The 20,270-nt window shown below is 41.5% G+C and overlaps 1 protein-coding gene across 4 annotated transcripts in view; it reads left to right on the top strand.

The window, feature by feature from the left end:
- usp6nl (USP6 N-terminal like) overlaps nt 1-20,270 on the top strand; it is a 90,487-nt gene that overhangs the window by 64,708 nt on the left and 5,509 nt on the right. For all 4 annotated transcript variants that reach the window (XM_085769347.1, XM_085769343.1, XM_085769344.1 and 1 more), the window contains 11 exons: nt 222-301; nt 2,837-2,876; nt 3,624-3,704; nt 10,586-10,693; nt 11,383-11,492; nt 13,305-13,353; nt 14,480-14,600; nt 15,747-15,841; nt 15,991-16,056; nt 16,652-16,751; nt 16,882-17,034. In XM_085769347.1, the coding sequence (XP_085625473.1) occupies nt 222-301; nt 2,837-2,876; nt 3,624-3,704; nt 10,586-10,693; nt 11,383-11,492; nt 13,305-13,353; nt 14,480-14,600; nt 15,747-15,841; nt 15,991-16,056; nt 16,652-16,751; nt 16,882-17,034 (1,003 nt within the window). The remainder of the gene's footprint in view (nt 1-221; nt 302-2,836; nt 2,877-3,623; nt 3,705-10,585; nt 10,694-11,382; nt 11,493-13,304; nt 13,354-14,479; nt 14,601-15,746; nt 15,842-15,990; nt 16,057-16,651; nt 16,752-16,881; nt 17,035-20,270) is intronic.

Consider the following 20,270-nt stretch of genomic DNA (forward strand, 5'->3'; position numbering starts at 1 on the left):
CAATCTTTTTGTCTGTTTCTAGTTTCTGTGCTGATTTACAGTCACTTATATGAGATTTTTGTTGTTTTTGTATTGTCAGTGCACATGAACAAGCTTCACAGTGAATCTGCCAATGCACCCAGTTATCAATCAAGTGCAAAATGCAAATTGATTGAAACTTTGATTTGACTCTTGATGTTCAGCAGTTTGAATGTTATTGTTGTGTTGTGTGTCTTCTGCAGGGTAAAGAGGCGGTTGTGGAGCCGTGGGAAGACACCAACTTCCACCTGTACAAAGTCATCGACCGCTTCGGCTTCGTCCAGTAAGAACTCACATAATCACAAACACACGCAGCTTCACGTCACAGCCCGTTTATCATTATTATTATCATCATCATTATTATTATTATAAAGTAAATGAAAAAGCTCCAAAGTAAACCTCCAGTATGAGGCGAAGCACCACGCTGCAGAGGAAGAGGGAGAAAATGAGAGGCTGCTGCTGAGAGAAGACTGTGTTTGTGGCTTCGGAGGCTGTGAGGCTCTTTAACAAAACGCCGTGTTGGAGGGTTATATATAGGCTGGCACATGCAGGCAGGAAACAGGCCGGTTAGCCACAATCACAGGCATCAGTGTTAGGACAGAGTGGTGCGAGCCAGACCAGACCAGACCAGACCAGAGGCGGTGGAGGAGCGAGGGATGGATGAGACGATGGTGGAAGACGAGGAGGAGCAGAAAGAAAAGAAAAGAAAACCTCAGGGTTACATGATTGTTTCAGACAGGGACAGAAGTATCCTAAGGTGAAGGTCAATGGCTGCGGGCGGGAACTGAGGAGGAGGAGGAGGAGGAGGAGGAGGAGCAGCAGTGATCTCCATGTGATACAGGAAGAGGAGACGTGAACTTTACAGATGTTTTCACACTCGCTTCAGATATGTATGAAAATCAGAGCCAGGCCTGAGTTTACACAGATGTTCAGAGCTGGACCACAGATGTAAACAGATGTTAAAGACGACCTATTATGGCCATTTTCACATTGACACCAGTCTTTCTAGGAAGTGAGATAGATAGGATGGAAGGAAATGACTTATTCTTGAATCTCTGTAGAGCAGTATTTGATCCTCTGCTGATTTTTGCCCTTATTTCACTTGATCAAACGTAAATTAATGTAGAATTTTTATATGATGACGTTGTTTCTGGATGTTAATCTGTCTCTCTCTGTTAAAATAACCTTACCGTAAAAACTATAGACCGTCCATTTCTCTGTAGGGGAGCAAACCCAAATACAAAATCAGCAGGGGATCAGATACTTACTTTCCTCACTGGCTACACAAAAAGCTTCAGGACACACATTCAGAGCGGGTAAACTCAAAAAGTGTGATAGGTTTCCTTTTTAAATAATAGAAACATTATGGAGATATGGAAGGCTTTATTTTCTTGTGTTTTTTTGAATAGTGTGCTAATTGAAAATGTGCATTAAAACCCACAGACTGTCAGAAGAGGTGGTAGTAGCTGACCTCCTCATTAACTCTAGGATAATCCATATATGGGCAAAGAGGAGGGGCCCAGACTCACTCAGCTGTCACTCAAACGTGGCCCCGCCCCCAATTAGACTCAACTTTAACTAAGCCATATGCTGCGTTCACTACAACTTGGAAGTAACTGAGAAGTTGGAACTCGAACTTGGAGGTTAACTCAGAGGAGAAAAACAAAACATGGATGCCCGAAATAAGTTTGGCTGATTGTGGAAAACGAATAGCAGCTTTTTCGAAACAGACGAAGATGCATGAAAACACTAAGAAACAACTTGTTTCGTTGCTGTCGCTGATGTCAAGACGGAAAATCGTAGCTCTGAGATGAATTTCCGACCTATGATGTCCGAGTTTGACGCCGTTCGATTGAGTCAGAACTCGCTTCTTAAATAAAGTTGTCGTTAATAGGAGTCTATGAGCATTTACCCGACCTCTAGTGGCCATTTGAGGAACTGGCGCTTCAGTTTTGGCTTCATTCATTACAGTAATTCCCCTGAATCTGAATCTTTATTTTTACTACTGGAAACTTCTGTAGAGTTACATCCAGAAAGATTTAGATTTTTCCTCTTCGTTTTTTTTGTAATAATCCTTAAAAAGTGAAAGATATACAACATAAAAACATGAACTGTCACTTTCCGGCTGTATTTTGGGCCTTAATTGTTGTCATGCAGGGGCGGTTTTGTGATGCCCTTGTTAAAAAACTCTGTTTATCCTCTGTTCACTGTTTATTGTGCTAAACGGCAGGTAGCATTCAGAGCTGACGACCAGGAGATGAAACCTGAATATTCATCAACTCCTGTCTCTCGAGGGGGAGGGAAGGGAGGGAGGGGGAGGCAGAGACTTTGAAAACGCAGGATAAACAAGAGCAGAAAAATTGAGGAGTGTCTAATCTGTTATTTCCTGTTTGTGTGGCTGCTTGACATGTTTGATGATGTTCCCTCTTTGTGATAACGGTCGGGGGAGTGAGACGAGTGCTGACCCGGATATCACTCACTCACTCACTCACTCACTCACTCACTCAGTCGCTCCGCCACTCACAATTTTTTTTATTTTTTTTTCTTTGGAAGAGGAATCTGACTTTGAACATTGTGTTGAGCATGAAACCCGACAAACTGTCAGAGCGGCTGCAGCGCGGCGATGTTTTCCATCCTGACAGGCTTGTTTACGAGCAGGCGGAGTTCGACTAAACTGTGATTCATGTATGACAGAAGAGACACAAGCAAAGACGTCAAAATAAATAAATAAGTAAAGAAACAAACAAACAAACTGGAGCTTCAGAGATAAGTCCAACACTTTTCATCTCTCTCTCTCTCTTTCTCCTCCTCCCATCAGTGAGAATGAACTTCCATCCTACGACTCGGTGGAGGAGAAGGTGAGTGACGTGACCTCTCTTTCACTTCTGCACCTCCAACAAATAAATATTAAGGGTTATATTGTGATATTTTTAAGCTTTACCTTGAGATACAGTATATATTTAGATATTTTTAAGGCCTAATGAATGCATCATTTAACTCTTTGATGCATTAAATGGACCTTTAGACATTTACATACTGTAAATGCACATTCTCCCATTCATATTGCACATCATTGCACATACTTTATATTTTAAAGCGTAAATATTTTATTATAAAAAGCTTCTATTGAGCTTTTTGTCCCGCAGAACCAGATTTACTCTATCTATCTTATTAGTTTTTGTCTTATTGTGTTTATACTTATGAATAAAAGACCAAAAGAAAGTATGATTTGCATACGAAAACCTAAAAATAGTGTAAAACAACCAAAAAAAAGTGAATCATTGGACCAATTCATCCACCTCCATCTTGAATATAAACTTCAGGAACTAATCTGGAACATTTAAATCCTCTTTTTTGGGATATAAAATATGTGGAAATTTTTAAATTAGAAAGTAAAAGTCCACCGACAGGACTCAACGTCCCACCAGACTTCTGTGTTTTTACTTTAATTTAACTTTAATTAGAGCATCTTCATCAATCGACCTTGATCACGTACATATACACACACACACACACACACACACACACACACACACACAAACACACACACACACAAACACACACAGGAAGTTATTAAAACGTGTCACTTCTGCTTTCCATCGCAGCAAAAACACACGGAGGTGGAGCGAACCACCAAGTGGCTGAAGATGATGAAGAGCTGGGACAAGTACAAGAACAGTGAGAAGGTGAACGTCTTCATTTGTCTCGTCCTCCTCCATCTGTTCCTCTCTCTCTTCTCTTTCTCTCTCTCTCTCCCAGTGGATAAAAATAGTCCCATTGAACAATAATGAGTCTCAGCAGCTTCACTCGGAGCCATAAAATGTTTATTTTGAGGACTGATTCCAGCTCATGTGACAATTTTTCACTAGATTCATCGTTTAATTAAGAAAAATGAAAAATGTCTCTTATCATTTACCACCACGAGCCAAGATGGCGTCTTCTGAGGACTTTGTTTTGTCTGATCGACCCAAAAATATTCAGTTTATTATCATGTGACAAAGAAAATGCATCAAATCCTCACAGTTAAAAACAATAGATTACAATAGAAACAAAAAATAAGGAGCAAGTATTATAGTAGATTCAAGCTCCAAAATCCGTCTACAACAAAAAAATAAACAAATAAAGACATTAAAGTCCAGTAAATAAGTGTGACATCATCAAATAGAAAATGTACTCTTAATCAGAACAGTGAGTTTGAGCTAAAGTCTTGTAATCTGATTTCATTTCCCTTTGGAGTCTTTTGCTTTTCCAATAACCAACAGAGAGTAATTTTCTAATCCGTCCTGCTCAGTTTATAGAAAAACTTGATCGATGCTGCTTTAAAATAATTTACTCAGGGACACATCACACGACGACGAGTGAGTTAAAACCAAGAGGGTGGATCGGACTACACGCAGGCGTAGCTCACAGTCGGCCATAATGGAACGGGCAACTTGCTCTGACTCTGGCTGCAGTTACAGTGCAGTAGATAGGTGATCCAGTCATCTTCACTAAAAAAACTATTCATAACTCTGTGAAAAATAAATCAGTATGTAGCTATTACTTTAACTATTTGCATAATGTCACTATAATGTTACTTTTATTTTTTAAAAAGTACATGATTAAAATTATCTGTGATTTTAAGTATGCTGCATCATAACTGCATAGACGTCCATAAAAAAAATTGGACAAAAACTGAGCAAGTTCTGGTCATTATAGCAGAATTATGCGCCATAGGCTTAAAGGGATAGTTCACCCAAAATTCAAATTTCACTCATTATCTACTCACCCTCATGTCGACTAAGGGCTAGGAGAGGTTTCAGAGTCCTCCGTGCCTTCTCTGAGTTACAGCAGGGCTCCGTGCAGCACTGCATGTCCATATGACGGTTGCGAACGGAGCTCACTTTTCTTCGTCCAAAAAGACACACCAAAAAAACAGCTTCCGCTACAAACAAGCTTAAAACATATACTTATTTAATTTTCTTCGGAACAATTTCTCATGTTGGAGCTTCAATACAAGAGGGACATTACAGACGAGCACTATGGAGGTATTTGGATGTTTTTTGGTGTGTCTTTTTGGACGAAGAAAAGTGAGCTCCGTTCGCAACCGTCATATGGACATGCAGTGCTGCACCGAGCCCCGCTGTAACTCAAGAGAAGGCACAGAGGACTCTGAAACTTCTCCCAGCCCTTAGTCGACATGATGGTGAGTAGATAATGAGAATGAAATTTGAATTTTGGGTGAACTATCCCTTTAATGCTCTGAGGGAGAGAGTTGTCCTGTCCCACGATGGCCATTGGGCAGCAGCAGCGAGTGAGTCATCTAGGCTTCTTATACAGTATACAGTATATCTATGGTTAAAACATCTCTGATGATGTCGTCGTATCAGATCGGTCTGACACACAGAGGTCACATCTGTGTGACTCTGCTGCAGCCGTCCTGTCACTCACAGCTGTGGACCAGTGTCTCTCTCCCTCCCTCCCTCCCTCTCTCCCTCTCTCCCCCTCCCTCTCTCCCCTACAAGGACACTGAGAGCTGGTCAGGTATCAGTTATCGCTGCCTTCATTAGAGCCTCTGCAGGTCCAAGTCCCAGGGTTGATGCTGCTGCTGCTGCTGCTGCTGCTGCCTGGAGGCTTCACTGTGTCCTTCATTTGTATGTGTGGTTTCTGCAGGGATTTAGTGTGTGTGTGCGTCCGTGTGTGTGCGTGCGTGTGTGTGTGTGTGTGTGTGTGTGTGTGCGTGTGCGCGCTGGTGCTTTGAAATGTGAAATACACTCATGGTTTTTGCAGTGAGAGCACAGCCGGACTCTGCTGCTTTGTTTCAAAGAAATGTTTACGGCGAGTTACATCCAAGGACACAGAGGAGCTGTTACCACCCCTCCTCCTCCTCTTCCTCCTCCTCCTCTTCTTCCTCCTCCATCACATCACTCTCCATCTCCTCCTCCTCTTCCTCCTCCTCCTCTTCTTCCTCCTCCATCACATCACTCTCCATCTCCTCCTCCTCTTCCTCCTCCCTCTTCCTCCTCTTCTTCTTCTTCTGTGTCTTTCTTCTTTAAAGCTTGGGGGATTTTCTATCTCTTCTCCTCTTTGTCAGTCGGCGGTGAGCTTTCAGCTCAGCGAGGAAACGGGTCACGCTTGATGTGTCTCTTATTTTGTTTCCTCACTTGCCAGCTGCTGAGAACATTTAGCCCGCAGTAGGAAAGTACGAGAGAGAGAGAGAGGAGCAGATGTAAAGCAGTGATCAGCTTTTTCTTTTTCTCTTTTCCCTCCCTCCCTCCCTCTTTGCACCACACATGACGACTTTGGCTCGGTGGTTGTAGTGTTTAGAGGATCTGTAATAATAACACCGTGCTGCATCTTAAAGCTCAGAGTTGTGACACAATGTTGGAGGGAGGGGATGTGGTGTCTTTGAGGTGACCCCCCACACACACACACACACACACACACACACACACACACACACACACACACACAACCCCCTCCATCGTGAGTAAGACTGAAGCTCTGCCTGGTCACAGCTGAAGGTGGAAACTGCAGAAACGACCGTGTTTACAAAAAAAATGCTGCTGAAATCAGGAATTCAGGATGTAGAAATTACTTTTATATACACATAATCACAAGAGAAACCGTTTTCCCACATCTTTATGAATTATGAAATTGTTGGATTTTTCGACAGGACAAAGTTTGAGACACTGAGGATCAATCCATCACAATGATCAGCTTTCTAGAAGTTCACAGACAGCTGTTAAAGAAGGAGAGAGGCTTGAAGGCGTTAACACCTCTGTTGTGCTGTGTTACCGTGACAACAGGCTGCAGTCTCAGTAACAGAAAGCAGCATGTTACCTATTTGTACTTCAGTTAAGTAACAAAGAAGAAAAACATCAAAAGAACTTCCTCCTCTTTTTATTTGGCAACAGAAACTCTAAATTCAAGGACGTTCGGTCTTTAGTTTCTCCAGAAACGACTTTCGACTTTCTCCAGTTCACCAACTTTCAAGGACGTTTGGTAAATGTGCAGAGCACTTTGTTTTTGGTCAAAGCTGCAGAGACGACAGAGTTTCATTGAAGGAGGATTCAGTTTGCACACATTTAATTCAATAAGATGTTATTTGCAAATTAAAATATCTATTATGGACTTTTTCTTTTTTAGCCAGTTTCAGTATTTGAGAATTAAAGCAGAACTGAAAATGATGTATAGACCAGTTTTTATGTTTTTTTTAATGAAAACTAGCTTTTTTCTTCTTCTAACTCTTTGCATTTATGAATCTCCAGGTGAAACTTTATTTAAAGGGACAACGAGGAGTTTTGGAAAGCAAACTGTTTTCACACTACATTTCCCATGAGCCTCTGCGTGCACGGTGAAATTCTTGGACCGGCGCAAGACGGATGAAAGCAAAAACATTTGCCAAAATGTTTTCATTCATCAAGAATTAAAGTCGGAGGTTGGAAGATGATCAGATACCGTTGTAGTTCCGACCATAAACTGCAATTCGGCGGCGTCCGGGAAACCGAAAGTAGGAAATGCTGACCACTAAATAATAGTAACAAAATAACCATAAAGACAAAACGATATATTTATCGAAAATTTACCTATTAACAAGTGTGGGTAACGTAGATTCATCCACATTAATATGAGACTTTTTTATAACCAAAAAAAAACCTCCTCGTTGTCCCTTTAACTGTAATTTTCATTCTGACTTTGTTTTGGATAAATGAGGATAAACAGGTGGAAATGAGTTAAGATCTGTTAGAAAAACAAGCTGTATGTGTGAGTGTGTGTGTGTGTGTGTGTGTGTGTGTGTGTGTGTGTGTGTCAACTGTACATGCAAAGTCAGGTTTAGACTGCACAGATTCACTGTATGTAAATGTTGACACACACACACACACACACACACACATGTTCAAATATACACACACACGAGAGACACACACACACACACACACATAATCAAAGGATGATTAGCCTAACAGATGCTCTCATTGACTCGCTCATCAGAGTCTAATTACGAGGCTGTTGCACCAGAAACAAGTGAATCCCAAGTGTGGTGGTGGTGGGAGGCTGATGGTGTGTGTGTGTGTGTGTATGTGTGTGTGTGTGTGTGTGTGTGTGTGGGCTCTAGTCTGGACACACACACACAACCAGAAATGTCATTAATTCTGAGAGGACACACACACTGACAGGCAGACGAGCTGATTTATGACTCGTCCTCAGTCTCTTTGAACCTTTAACTCTCTGCTTCAGGAATATTGTAGATATACAAATATCAACCAATTGATATATTGATAAATAGATAGAAGTTAATCAAAGATCAGTTTAAAATGTCGTCTTTTTGTCCGATCAACATTATAAAACCTAAAAATATTCAGTCTGCAGCAAAGAAAATTTTAAATCTCTGCATCCGACCAACAAATCTGACATTTTTCTAATGATTTCTTAACAATTTGATATTTCATGTTTATTTAATGATCAATTATTGATCAGTTTATCTGTTTATCAACTTGTTCATCCACTTTTTTACCAAGTCTTCCAGCTATGGTCATGAAATTATCTTCACTTATTGACTTTTTATTATCATTTGTGATCAATTGACCAGTGAAGAGCTGTCATATCTGCTCATATTGATCATATTGGATCCTTCACCCATCTTTAAATCTTGTTGTTGTAGCAGTAATTCATATTTCATGTGGTGTCTGATTGAACATCTGGCTAGAGGAGGATCAGAGCTATAACTCCTGATCAATTGGCATAACAATGGATGATCAGACTCTGGGATTATGGGATTGATTTATGTCGTGTCACAAAATCCTAATGAGCCGTGACCAGATGTGATATTACTGGCTGAAGTGAATCAGTGGAGTCGGAGATTTATTTGCACAAAGTCAAAGTTTTGTTTTCTCTCCTTTGGCCCTTTTTAAGCCTGAGGACACATCGTTTTATCTTATCTGAATAAACTTTATTGGAAATGTCAGCAGACAAAGGTGGACGACCTCCAACACCTCCCAGAGAGACACTTGAGTTTTATTCTTAGCACCAACACTCACTGTATTTTTAGAAAAAGTCGCAGAGGAGCCGAGTTTAGCTTCAGGGAGGGACTGTCCTTTTTATTCATGTGTCGTCGTAGTTGTCGTCGTCCACACCCCTCCACTGAACTGAACCTGTACAACACACACACACACACACAATCAAACACACACTTACAACCGCAGCACCTCCCTTATCTGCTGCATGTGTAACTGTTCTGGCTGGTCGAGCTTTAACGGCTGTAGACAGAGAGTTTGCTGCTTTGCTGTTTCTGCACTTTGGGTTTTAGGGACTTAATCTTCCTGTGCCGGAGTCCCACTGATTTTCCGTCTCTTTGTGGACGACGCTGAATTACTCCGTAGCACCGTTCTGCATGCATAGCACTCTCTCTCTCTCTGTTCACAAGCTCTCCTGGAGCTGGTCCAGCCAGATGGTCACGGTTCACCTTCCCAAAGTCCTTTTTTTTGCTCAGAGAGACAGAGGAGCGTTCACTTCATTAATGCAAAACACTGTTTGTAACTCCTCTGACACCTCCGACACGGGGAGGTCACCTTCAGCTGAACACCACTCAAAGAAAAGTCTCATTTCATTCATTAAATTAATTTATTCACTGTTAGAAATCCCACCTATAAGATATGTTTTTAGAAATCAGACCAAATGGATAATGTCTCAAGTTTTGCGCCATTAACTTTGGCTATAGAATTTTCCAACAGACAAATACCATAAAACAATACAGCGTTGTTTTAAATTGTTGGGACTAATGTATTTTCCCAGCTTTTATTCTGAAAATGTTAATTTATCCCCTGATTTAAACCAAATTCATGTCCAAAAAAATCATTATTTAATGTAATGATGACTCATCCTGCATTAATGGGCAGTCCTAACTTTGCCATCCAATTAAAATCAAGTTTTGCATCCCTCCCTCAAACTATTTTAACTCCTGCTAGTCACCATAGCAACCTCAGTGCAGGACCAGGTAGCACAGGCTCCAAAATGCAGCAGCGTGTGGCGAGTTAGAGATGTTATCTTCAGCATCGGAATGAATAATCAGTAAGAGCTGGTGGCATTTTTTATCTTTTCCTTCTTCTACTTAAGTAAAAAAAAACAGAAAAAATGCACTCCTTCCTCTTCCTTCCTCGTCTTCCACTTACCACACAGATTAGAAACATTTAGCGATAGCTAAGTTTGATTTTTTCAAAAAAGAAAGGTAGAAAGAAGAGTAAACTGTGACCTGTTGACCTCCAGAGTCCAAGATGGCGCCTTCAAAGGTTTTGTTTTGTCTCCACAGATTCAATAACTGTCAAACACTGAATGTTTTTTTTTTTGTTTTTTTTACTTGAACAATGAAACATGATCATGGCTCTCATCTCCTCCAGCTTCACCTGGTGAGGTGTGTTTGATCTGCTGTGTCTGACTCTGTGGTCAGGTTTAAAAAGCCGCGGCTGAGGCTCCTCCACCTGATGTTTAATGAAAGGCCCTGATGTCGAAGCCTGTTGGACTTTGATGTGAAGCTGGGAGCTTTTTTTCTCCAACAACAATGACCTCCTGTCGCTCTGCTTCCTTCCAGCTGGTCCGGAGGATCTACAAGGGAATCCCCCTGCAGCTCCGAGGGGAGGTGTGGTGTCTGCTGCTCGACATTCCCAAAATAAAGGAGGAGAAGAAAGATTTCTACGAGGTAACACACTCGTCTCTTTTACAGCCCGTTTATAAACTCTCCTCCTCTCCGTCTCGTTACGGCTCAAGCCTCATAAAGATTCATAAGCGCAGCCTCGTCGGCTTTATTTGATTTTCATGTTGTGGAGGCTTAATTGTGAAGAAGAAGTTTGCAGGAACAAACTTTTTGGATCTCGTTAGAAAGTGATCGATACGTCGTTGCAATGATTAGTATGATTTACAAGCAAACAAAGTGCGAAATGTCAGGTGTTAAAGAGGCGACTCCCCCCGAAGCTGCAGCCGTGATAATCGCCCATCTAATGTTGTGAGGAGTGGGAAATTGAATTTGAACAAAACTGTTCATGTTCAGCTCTTTTAAAAAAGTTTTTATCATCAGATTTCATGATATAATGCAGGATTCTTACAATATTCTGTCATTTTAAATTTCATTACAACTTTTCAAATCAATAAAATGTTTAATTCTAGCTCAAGTAGTCGCCACATAAACTGTTTTGTATAGATTGTTCCAGACTTGATCAGTTCTTATTAGATATTTTCCAATTTATATCAGCAAAAACTTGTTTTAAGTCTTAATTTGTCATGTTTAGTTATATTCTCACTCTGTTTATAATTTGCAGACAAGAATATGAAACCTTCTGCCTTTATTCTTTATTCTGACCTTTTATTCTCTGTTTTCTCCGTCCTCAACAGAAATTAAAAGCCCGAGCCAGAGGAGTGTCTCCTGACATCCGGCAGATCGACCTGGACGTGAACCGGACCTACAGGGACCACATCATGTTCATGCACCGCTACGATGTCAAGTGTGTATCTGCACAACACAACACAACAGTAAACAAGATAATCTGCCCACTTTAAAGCACAATGTGATAATAACACTCAACAGAAACAGCTCAGGCTCGTTGTGACATAACAACAGAACTGTTTTAAAGTGATACGCCAACATTTTTTGCCTCACTCCCGAGTCCATGACAAGCAGATAGACACCATCCTTTCGACTGTGCGTGCAGTAACAAGGGAGATAGAGCCGTATCGCCTGTAATTAGCTTAGCTCAAACACTGGAAGTGTATAGGTAGTGTTAGCCTGCCTCCTACCTGAGCCATATTCAGCAGTCAGAAGCTGATTTCATTTTAGCTCTAAACTCTGTAAATATATCACTTTATCGACATTTCAAACATTTTTAGGCGAGAAGGAAGCCGTTTAGATCAGCAGTGTGTCGTTAATTTGTCTATACCAGCTGTTTACAATTTTGTTCGGACTAATTTGACGCTACTCAAGCTAGCCGTTGTGACCAACGCACTTCCGGTTACTTTCACAAAATAAAACACCCGTTGCCCTTTACATACAGAAGTGCTTTTACTTTGAAATAGGAAGCTAACCTACCCTCGATGTAGCTAGCTTGAACCAAAATAAACCGTCTTTGCTTGAACCCTCCGTTTTGACCGATCTTGTCCCATTACCGGCATTTGACCGCTCAAGATGCCTTACCGGAGAGTTTTGAGATGAAGATCGGTCCGTTTAGAGTTGCTGAAGAGTTTCTCTGATGACTTTAGGTGGAGGCAGGCTAACACTACCGATACACTTCCAGCGTTTGAGCTAAGCTAATTACGGGCGATACGGGCTCTATCTCCCTTGTTACTGCACGCACAGTTGAAAGGATGGTGTCTATCTGCTGGTCATGGACTCGGGAGTGAGGCAAGACACGAAAAAAAAAAGTTGGCGTATCCCTTTAAACATCACTGCCGCTGCATTTAGTTAAAATGTTTCTACATTTCATCCTGAATCGGCAGCAAAAACATGAATGTGAATGAGGAACAAACAGATCATCAGCTGTTAAGTGTGAACATCATGCACACAGGAAGCTGCAGGAGAGACCTGAGTGTTGCCGGGCAGAATTCGTCACACTGACACTGACTGACAACAGGAGAAGGAGAGTCGGTTCCTGTTCTGTTTATTCTAGAAAACAAACACATACATGCATCACTATATTTATTTTATGTAGCAGATCGATTTTCTCTCTGTAGCTGAAGAATCTCTGCTCGCACCACAGGAGGCGGAGAAACTGTAGATAACACCTTTGAAAGTATTTTCACACTTTATGTAACTTTATAGCATCAGACTAGAACAAGATGTTTCATGGTTTATTATTTAACTGCACATGAAAACAAAAGTCTGAATCGTGAGCGGCCGCCGGTCAGAGGTGAAACTCTCAGGTAGCTCTGCAGTCTGGAGCTTTTCCACTGTGGAAGTGAGAGGAGTCGTTTCCTCTTTTCTGAGCTTTGACGTCCTGCGTTTTTCAGCCACAGAGACTCGGCTCTGACTCTGTTACACCTGATCTAACACTTTCTCACACACGTACGCCCCCTTCCTGTAGGAGCTCAGTCCTGCACGTGAGGATTTTTAATGCATCGTGCTCATTGACATGTTTTCTCTTGTGACGTGCAGCCGCTCGGCCGCAGCTCAGTCTCTAAAGTGGAAGCCGAAGTCGTCGAAGCAGAACCAAAACCGTTGTGTGACGATCTATCTGGGCTCTGGGCTGTGGAGCGGTTGGTTGGTTGTCTGTGTTTTTTTTTTTTGTGGCTAATTGTGGTGTTTGTGTGTTTGTTGTTCTCAGGCAGCAGGCTCTCTTCCACGTCCTCACGGCCTACTCCATGTACAACACGGTGAGTCAGCCGCTGTCTGCACACAGCTGCACAGCTTTCTGAGCACTTCTATCCTTTTTTGTTCCCTGAGCTTCTCTATTTTATTTCCCGACCTGCTGCTGCTTTAAGCTCTGGATGCATTTTAACAAAGATGAGGGCACAAGTGATCTCTATAAACTTTCCAACTAAAACCAGAATCCAGGAAATTTACAAGCATTTTGCAGCATTTCGTGAATAAAAACAGTCACTTATAATAATAATAAGAAGAAATGAACTTCATACTAATGAGGAGTTCTGTTTATTTGCTCTAATTGGTTTTGTGTTATGGCAAGCAGATTTAACATTTAAAAGTTTGATTATCCGGAATTAACATTGTAGATATCAACGTCTTCCTATCACATTTTGAATAGTTGGATTTTTCATGCAAGATATCTGTAATTCAGTTTTTCCTAGTCAAAAAGGATATTTCAGATATCCACCACTACATTCTTCCTCGGACAAATTACGTCACTTTTGCCATTCATGTGTATGGGGTTTGTCATTACAGATATCTATAATTCAGTTGCAGATATCTGCTATGTGAATTACGGATATCTGTAACTGAATTATGACTAGTAGTAATTCCAGTTTGACTAGTCAAAACTTAATTTAAGATATCTGAAAAGGGACATATAGATATGTTTAATTGAGGTGAATTAAAGATATCTTGAACTGGAATTATGACTAGTCAGAATCAAATTGTAGATATCTCAAACTGGAATGAACAGTTACAGATATCCATAATTCACATAGCAGATATCTGCAACTGAATTGTAGATATCTGTAATGACAAACCCCATACACATTAATGGCAAAAGTGACGTCATTTGTCCTAGGAAGAATGCAGTTGTGGATATCTGAAATATGCTTTTTGACGAGGCAAAACTGAATTACAGATATCTGCAACACATATCCAGTCTGGCATTTAAATGTTAAAATGGCTTGCCATAATCTTCAGCATCAGAATGAATAATCAATAAGAGCTGGTGGCATTTTTTACATGCAACATTTAACATATTGCAGAAATACAACAATACGACCAACAGCATAAATACATAATAAAGATAACAACATTGTGTTTTTGTGTGTGTGTTGACTGTGTCTGCAGGAGGTGGGCTACTGTCAGGGCATGAGTCAGATCACAGCTCTGCTGCTCATCTACATGAACGAAGAAGACGCCTTCTGGGCTCTGGTCAAACTGCTGTCGGGGCAGAGGCACGCCATGCACGGTAACACACACACAGACACACACACATACACACACACACACACACACACACACAGCTGACTTTAAAGTCATATAGATTGTATTTCCCTCCTCAGGCTCCATTAGCGTCTGGATCAGATTCTGGTAACAAGTCAAGTGGAAAAGCAGAGATCTGAGTTTCTCTCATCTGAACATCCACAATATTTAGATTTGCAGAGTTCCCTGTGGGGAGAGTGTGTTTTGTCAACCGGCTCTCAGAGTTTTTCCTGTTTGCACTTTAAACTGTTGAGAGGTGCAGACGGACACTGATAAATATCACTGAAGCATCAAAACAAGCTGCTTGTTTAATAAATAACTTATTACATTAGAAAAGCTGCTGTTTGTGGAATAAAGTTGTAGCTACGATCTTATCAGAACCACACACACACACACACACACACACACACACACACACAGTGGACACAGTTTGTCCTCAGGCTGTTTGAGCTGCTGCCGTCATGAAGCTCAGCTGCACCAACACTAACTGACCCTCCTTCACGTCTCTGTTGATGCTGTCGGCAAATGAATCTAAGAGAACAAGATGGTGAAGGAGCTGCAGAGTTTAAGATCCAGTCTAGTCTAGTCTAGTCCAGTCAAGTGCAATCCGGTTCAGTCCAGTCCGGTCTAGTCCAGTCTAGTCCAGTCCAGTCCAGTCTGGTCTAGTCTGGTCTAGTCCCGTCTAGTCCAGTCCAGTCCAGTCCAGTCAAGTCTGGTCTAGTGTAGTCCAGTCAAGTCCGGTCCGGTCTAGTCCAGTCAAGTTTGGTCCGGTCTAGTCCAGTCCTGTCTAGTCCAGTCAAGTCCGGTCCAGTCTAGTCTAGTCCAGTCCGGTCCAGTCCAGTCCAGTCAAGTCCAGTCCAGTCTAGTCTGGTCCAGTCAAGTCCGGTCTGGTCCGGTCTAGTCCAGTCAAGTACAATCCAATCCAGTCCAGTCCAGTCCAGTCCAGTCCAGTCTAGTCCAGTCTAGTCCATTTAAGTACAGTCCAGTCCGGTCTAGTCCAGTCAAGTCAAATCCAGTCAAGTCCAGTCCAGTCCGGTCCCGTCTAGTCTAGTCCAGTCCAGTCAGGTCTTGTCCAGTCCAGTCCAGTCTAGTCCGGTCCGGTTGACCTCTTGTCCTCTCTCTGTCTCTGCAGGGTTCTTCGTCCCCGGTTTCCCGAAGCTGATGCGTTTCCAGGAGCATCACGACCGCATCCTGAAGAAGATGATGCCCAAACTGAAACAACACCTGGTCAGACACAACAACACAACAACACAAAAACAACACAACAACATCACAAACAGCTAGAAATTAATTAATTTCTGTGAACAAACTGTATAGAAAATCTGTTTCTTTGTAGATGATACTGTAGATTTACTGTTGTGTGTGTGTTGCTGCAGGACAACCAGGAGGTGTTCACCAGCCTCTACACCATGAAGTGGTTCTTCCAGTGCTTCCTGGACAGAGTGAGTGGATCAAACAGGAAGTTCAACACGTAATAAAGAAACGGTTTCTCACATCCAGATGTTCTGATCCTCTTCACAGCTGGAATCATGTTCTCTGTCTTTAAAAACAAACTGTAGCTGAGCGAACCTAACCTAGTTCCTTTTATTTGAGTTGATTAAAAAAAAGAAAAGAAAACTACAGCACCCAGATGTTTTTGTAGTCTTAATAAAAGCTAAAGGAAATTATTGATATGGGATTTTAGAAGCTGTATTCCTCATGTTAACAACATTTCAAACGCTGTCGAACATGAAATAACTTTGCCTCAGTGCAGCTCTGCAGGAAACTCTTGGAAAACAAGTAGAAAAAGATGAAAATGAACAAAGACACACATTGTTTTTTTCTGACAGTGTTGTGTGAAGCAAAACCTGAATGAACCGCAGCACTGTGACTTTATGGATCAACCAATGACAGGACAGCATTTCTAAATGAAACTCAGACCCCGAGGATCTGTTGCTAAGTCGTCTGTTTTATTCTGTTGTAATTAATGTGATGTGATGATAATAAGAAGCTCGTGTGTGTGTGTGTTTGTGTGTGTTTGTGTTTGTGTGTGTCCAGACTCCCTTCACCCTCACACTCAGGATCTGGGACATCTACATCCTGGAGGGGGAGCGGGTGCTGCCTGCCATGTCCTACACCATCCTCAAACTGCACAAGAGTAAGAGCACGACGAGCTCACCGCGCCGCCAGCTGCTGCTGCTCCACACCTGTACACGGGGAGAGTCTTAACCCCTGTGTGTGTGTGTGTGTGTGTGTGTTTGTTTGTGTGTGTGTGTGTGTGTGTGTAGAGCACCTGATGAAGCTGTCCATGGAGGAGCTGGTGGAGTTCCTGCAGGTGTCTCTGTCCAAAGATTTCTACTTCGAGGACGACGTGGCGGTGGAGCAGCTGCAGGCGTCCATGACGGAGCTGAGGAGAGCCAAGCTGGAGCTGCCTGCACCAGGTAACACACACACACACACACACACACACACACACACACACACACACACACACACACACACACACACACACACAGCACACAGACACACACACAGCACACAGACACACACAGCACACACAGCACATACACACACACACCACACACACACACATACACTGCGGTTTCTGTTCTCATAGTGAAGCAGCTGCAACTTTAAAAACACAAAACACTGCTGCAACAAGTTTGTTTTCATTAGTCAATACTTCATTAAGGGAGTATTTCAGCTTTTTCCTTAATTCTATCATTTATATATAAGAATATTTCAGTCACTGAACAATAAAACAATTAAAATACCAACACAAAGTCTCAGAACTTGAATGAAAATGGGCAGAAAGAAGATGAATCACAATCACAAACCATCAATCAATAACAATGACACACACGCTCTATTACTGTAGATCCAGTTTACAGTGTTATTTAATTTGAGTGTTAGTTAGATTAAAAATAACTTTTAAATCATCATTTTGGGGCATTTTATAAACATTTATTAGTCTATTAATCCAAAAATGTTGTTTAACCATGACATATTGGTTGTTTTATACATAAATATGCAGACATTTATAAACAATAAAAAATTAGTCATCTGAGCAGTCAGATACCAGTCAGTAACAAAAAATACTCTTCCAGGTTTCAGTGTTGGAGAAAATATTGGTTGTTTTATACATAAATATGGGAAAAATATATAACGGTAGATAAAATATAGCTTAAAATTGGAGAATTGGGGGAAATTTTCCTTTTTTTAATACACAAATATGCACAAATTTATGAATAAGAATCAATAAGTTTAAAATGTAGTCATCTGAGCAGTCAGACACTACTCAGTAACAGAATATACTCTTGCAGGTTCCAATACTGGAGAAAATATTGTTTATTTTATACAAAAATATGCACAATTTAATGAATAAGTGAGTAAATAAGTTGAGGAATGAGTGCGACTCTGCCCAGGTATCATGAGACTGAGACTGTTTGTTGTATTGTAGTAGAGCGTAGACTGACACACCTGTCACCTGTCCAACGTGAGTCCCGGCTGAGGGGGCGGAGCTTCCTGTCCTGTCGTCCTGTATCTGCAGCTGCTGCTCTGTTTCTCTTGTTTCTTCTCTGCTCTGCTCATTAATCTGCCTTTTCTCCCTCTTCTGTCAAACAATGTTAGCCAACAACAACAAATCTGTGGCCGTGAGCGGGGGCCACATCCCCTCCTACAACAGTAACCGGTGGGCAACCCTGACTGGTCTTCTTCCCTTTCTTACGTGTCTCTGTCCATCTGTCCCTCAGTCTTTCCGTCCGTCCGTCAGTTCGTCCGTCCGTCCGTCCGTCCTGTCTGTCCTCTGTCTGTCCAGCAGCACTCGGGTTTTTTCCTTCTCACAAACTACGTCTTCCAGATGTTTTTTTTTTTTTTTTTTAACCACCTCCTGCATCGCTTCAGTCCTGCAGTGGCTGACTCTCCTCCTCCTCCTCCTCCTCTTCTCCTTTTCTTCTTCTCCTTTGAGTTTTTCCTCCTTTTTTCTCTCATGTTTTGATTCCTGAAGTGGCTGCAACTGTAGAAATGAAAGAGGGTCTCTCAGTCAGGTGACATGAAGCGCCCTCTGGTGGCCGTTTAAAGGCACTGCAGACACAATAACTTTTACCTGGGACGTCAGATTAGAACATCTGACCAATACAGAGACGTATTTTTCACATTTATAATAATGAACCTGGTGTTTCTCAGGATGCAGCCTGCAGCTCATGTTCAACTTCAAAGTGCACACTTGTATGTGTAATGATGGGTTGATGCATGACAAAAATATAAAAGGAGGGGAAAATAGTTTGAGACAAGACAAGGATTTGCTGCTTCAATATAACAGAAAATATTACACAATATGTGCAAAACATGAGTTTGTATGAATGACTGTGCAAATTACAAATGACTTTAGTTTGTACCTGAGAAGTTAATGAGTCAATTTACACCTGTCCCGGACAGTTTGCTGATCGTTGTCTTCCTCCGGTGTTTATTCATTATTTATTTCATGGATCAGTCGTCACATCAGCAAAACACTTTCTTTTCTTTTTCCTTTTTTTAAACTTTTTTTATTTTTGCTTTCTTCCTGAGCCCACACACCGAACACAGTAGCTGTCTGTTCGTTTCTCTGCCCGCTGACAAGATAATGAGCCACTTCTCCAACACTGGAGGCTTTTGTTAAACTTCCCTTTTAACAACCGTCTGCAGCAGCACGGCGCGGCAGGGAGGGGATTTTTTTGGGGATTTTTCTTCTTTTTTTTAAAATCTGACATTTCTGCATCTGAACTTGCTGAACTGTGAGAAGTGACAGTGATTTCACTGTTGTGTGGTTTTTAATTTTAACTTTAAACATTACGTAAAAAAAAAGATTTGTCCGAGTCTGGATTCGTCTCTTTCAGCCTACTCTGGGTTTGTTAACTCTGGGAGCTGAACATGTGTCCAGATGTTCAGTATCAGTCAAATCTCTTCGTGCCCTTCAGGACAGGACACCACGATAAGAAAAATCTCTCTGCCACCGCCTGAGGCTCAAAACAACAAACATTTTATGAGCAAACAGAATTATTTAGAAGGTGGATTCTCCTCACCGGCGGTCGACACCTCTGCCTCCGAGCTCCCCTTCAAAAGAAGAAGAGGAAGAGGAAGAATCGCATCTTTTATGTGATGTAACGACCTTTAAAACCCCAAAAACAACATCACTTGAGTTTCATTGTCTTCACACCTTTTGTAAGAGAGGGAGAGAAAAAAAAACAACACAAACAACCACAAAAGCGTTTCGACTTTCCATGGTCGAGAGTCAGCACCTGAAGGCAACGTTAGGACTTTTCACACACACACACACACACACACACACACACACACACACACACACACACTGAAATAACTTCCTCTGTGTGAAATAAAATAAAACAAAAACACAGCCTGCAGCACCGAGACCTTTCAAAGTAAGACGGAGGACAGAAAGAAATCTGGAAGGAAGTTCAACTAAACTAAACCTGAACTCAGACTTGTACCTTTCTACTTAATATCATTGTGGCTCCTTCCAAAATCAGGGCTGTCAAAAATAAATCAATAATAAGGCGATGATGCAACTTCCCTCTCATGCACATTCCCTCATATTGGCCTTTATCCTGTAGTTTGAATCAGTTGCTAGAAATGAATATGTACGCTTTTTACGCTAGATGCAGTGATGCCTCCCTATATC

The sequence above is a fragment of the Trachurus japonicus genome, chromosome 23 (assembly GCF_045865225.1).
Source record: "Trachurus japonicus isolate A0001 chromosome 23, Traja_1.0".
Lineage (NCBI taxonomy): Eukaryota > Metazoa > Chordata > Actinopteri > Carangiformes > Carangidae > Trachurus > Trachurus japonicus.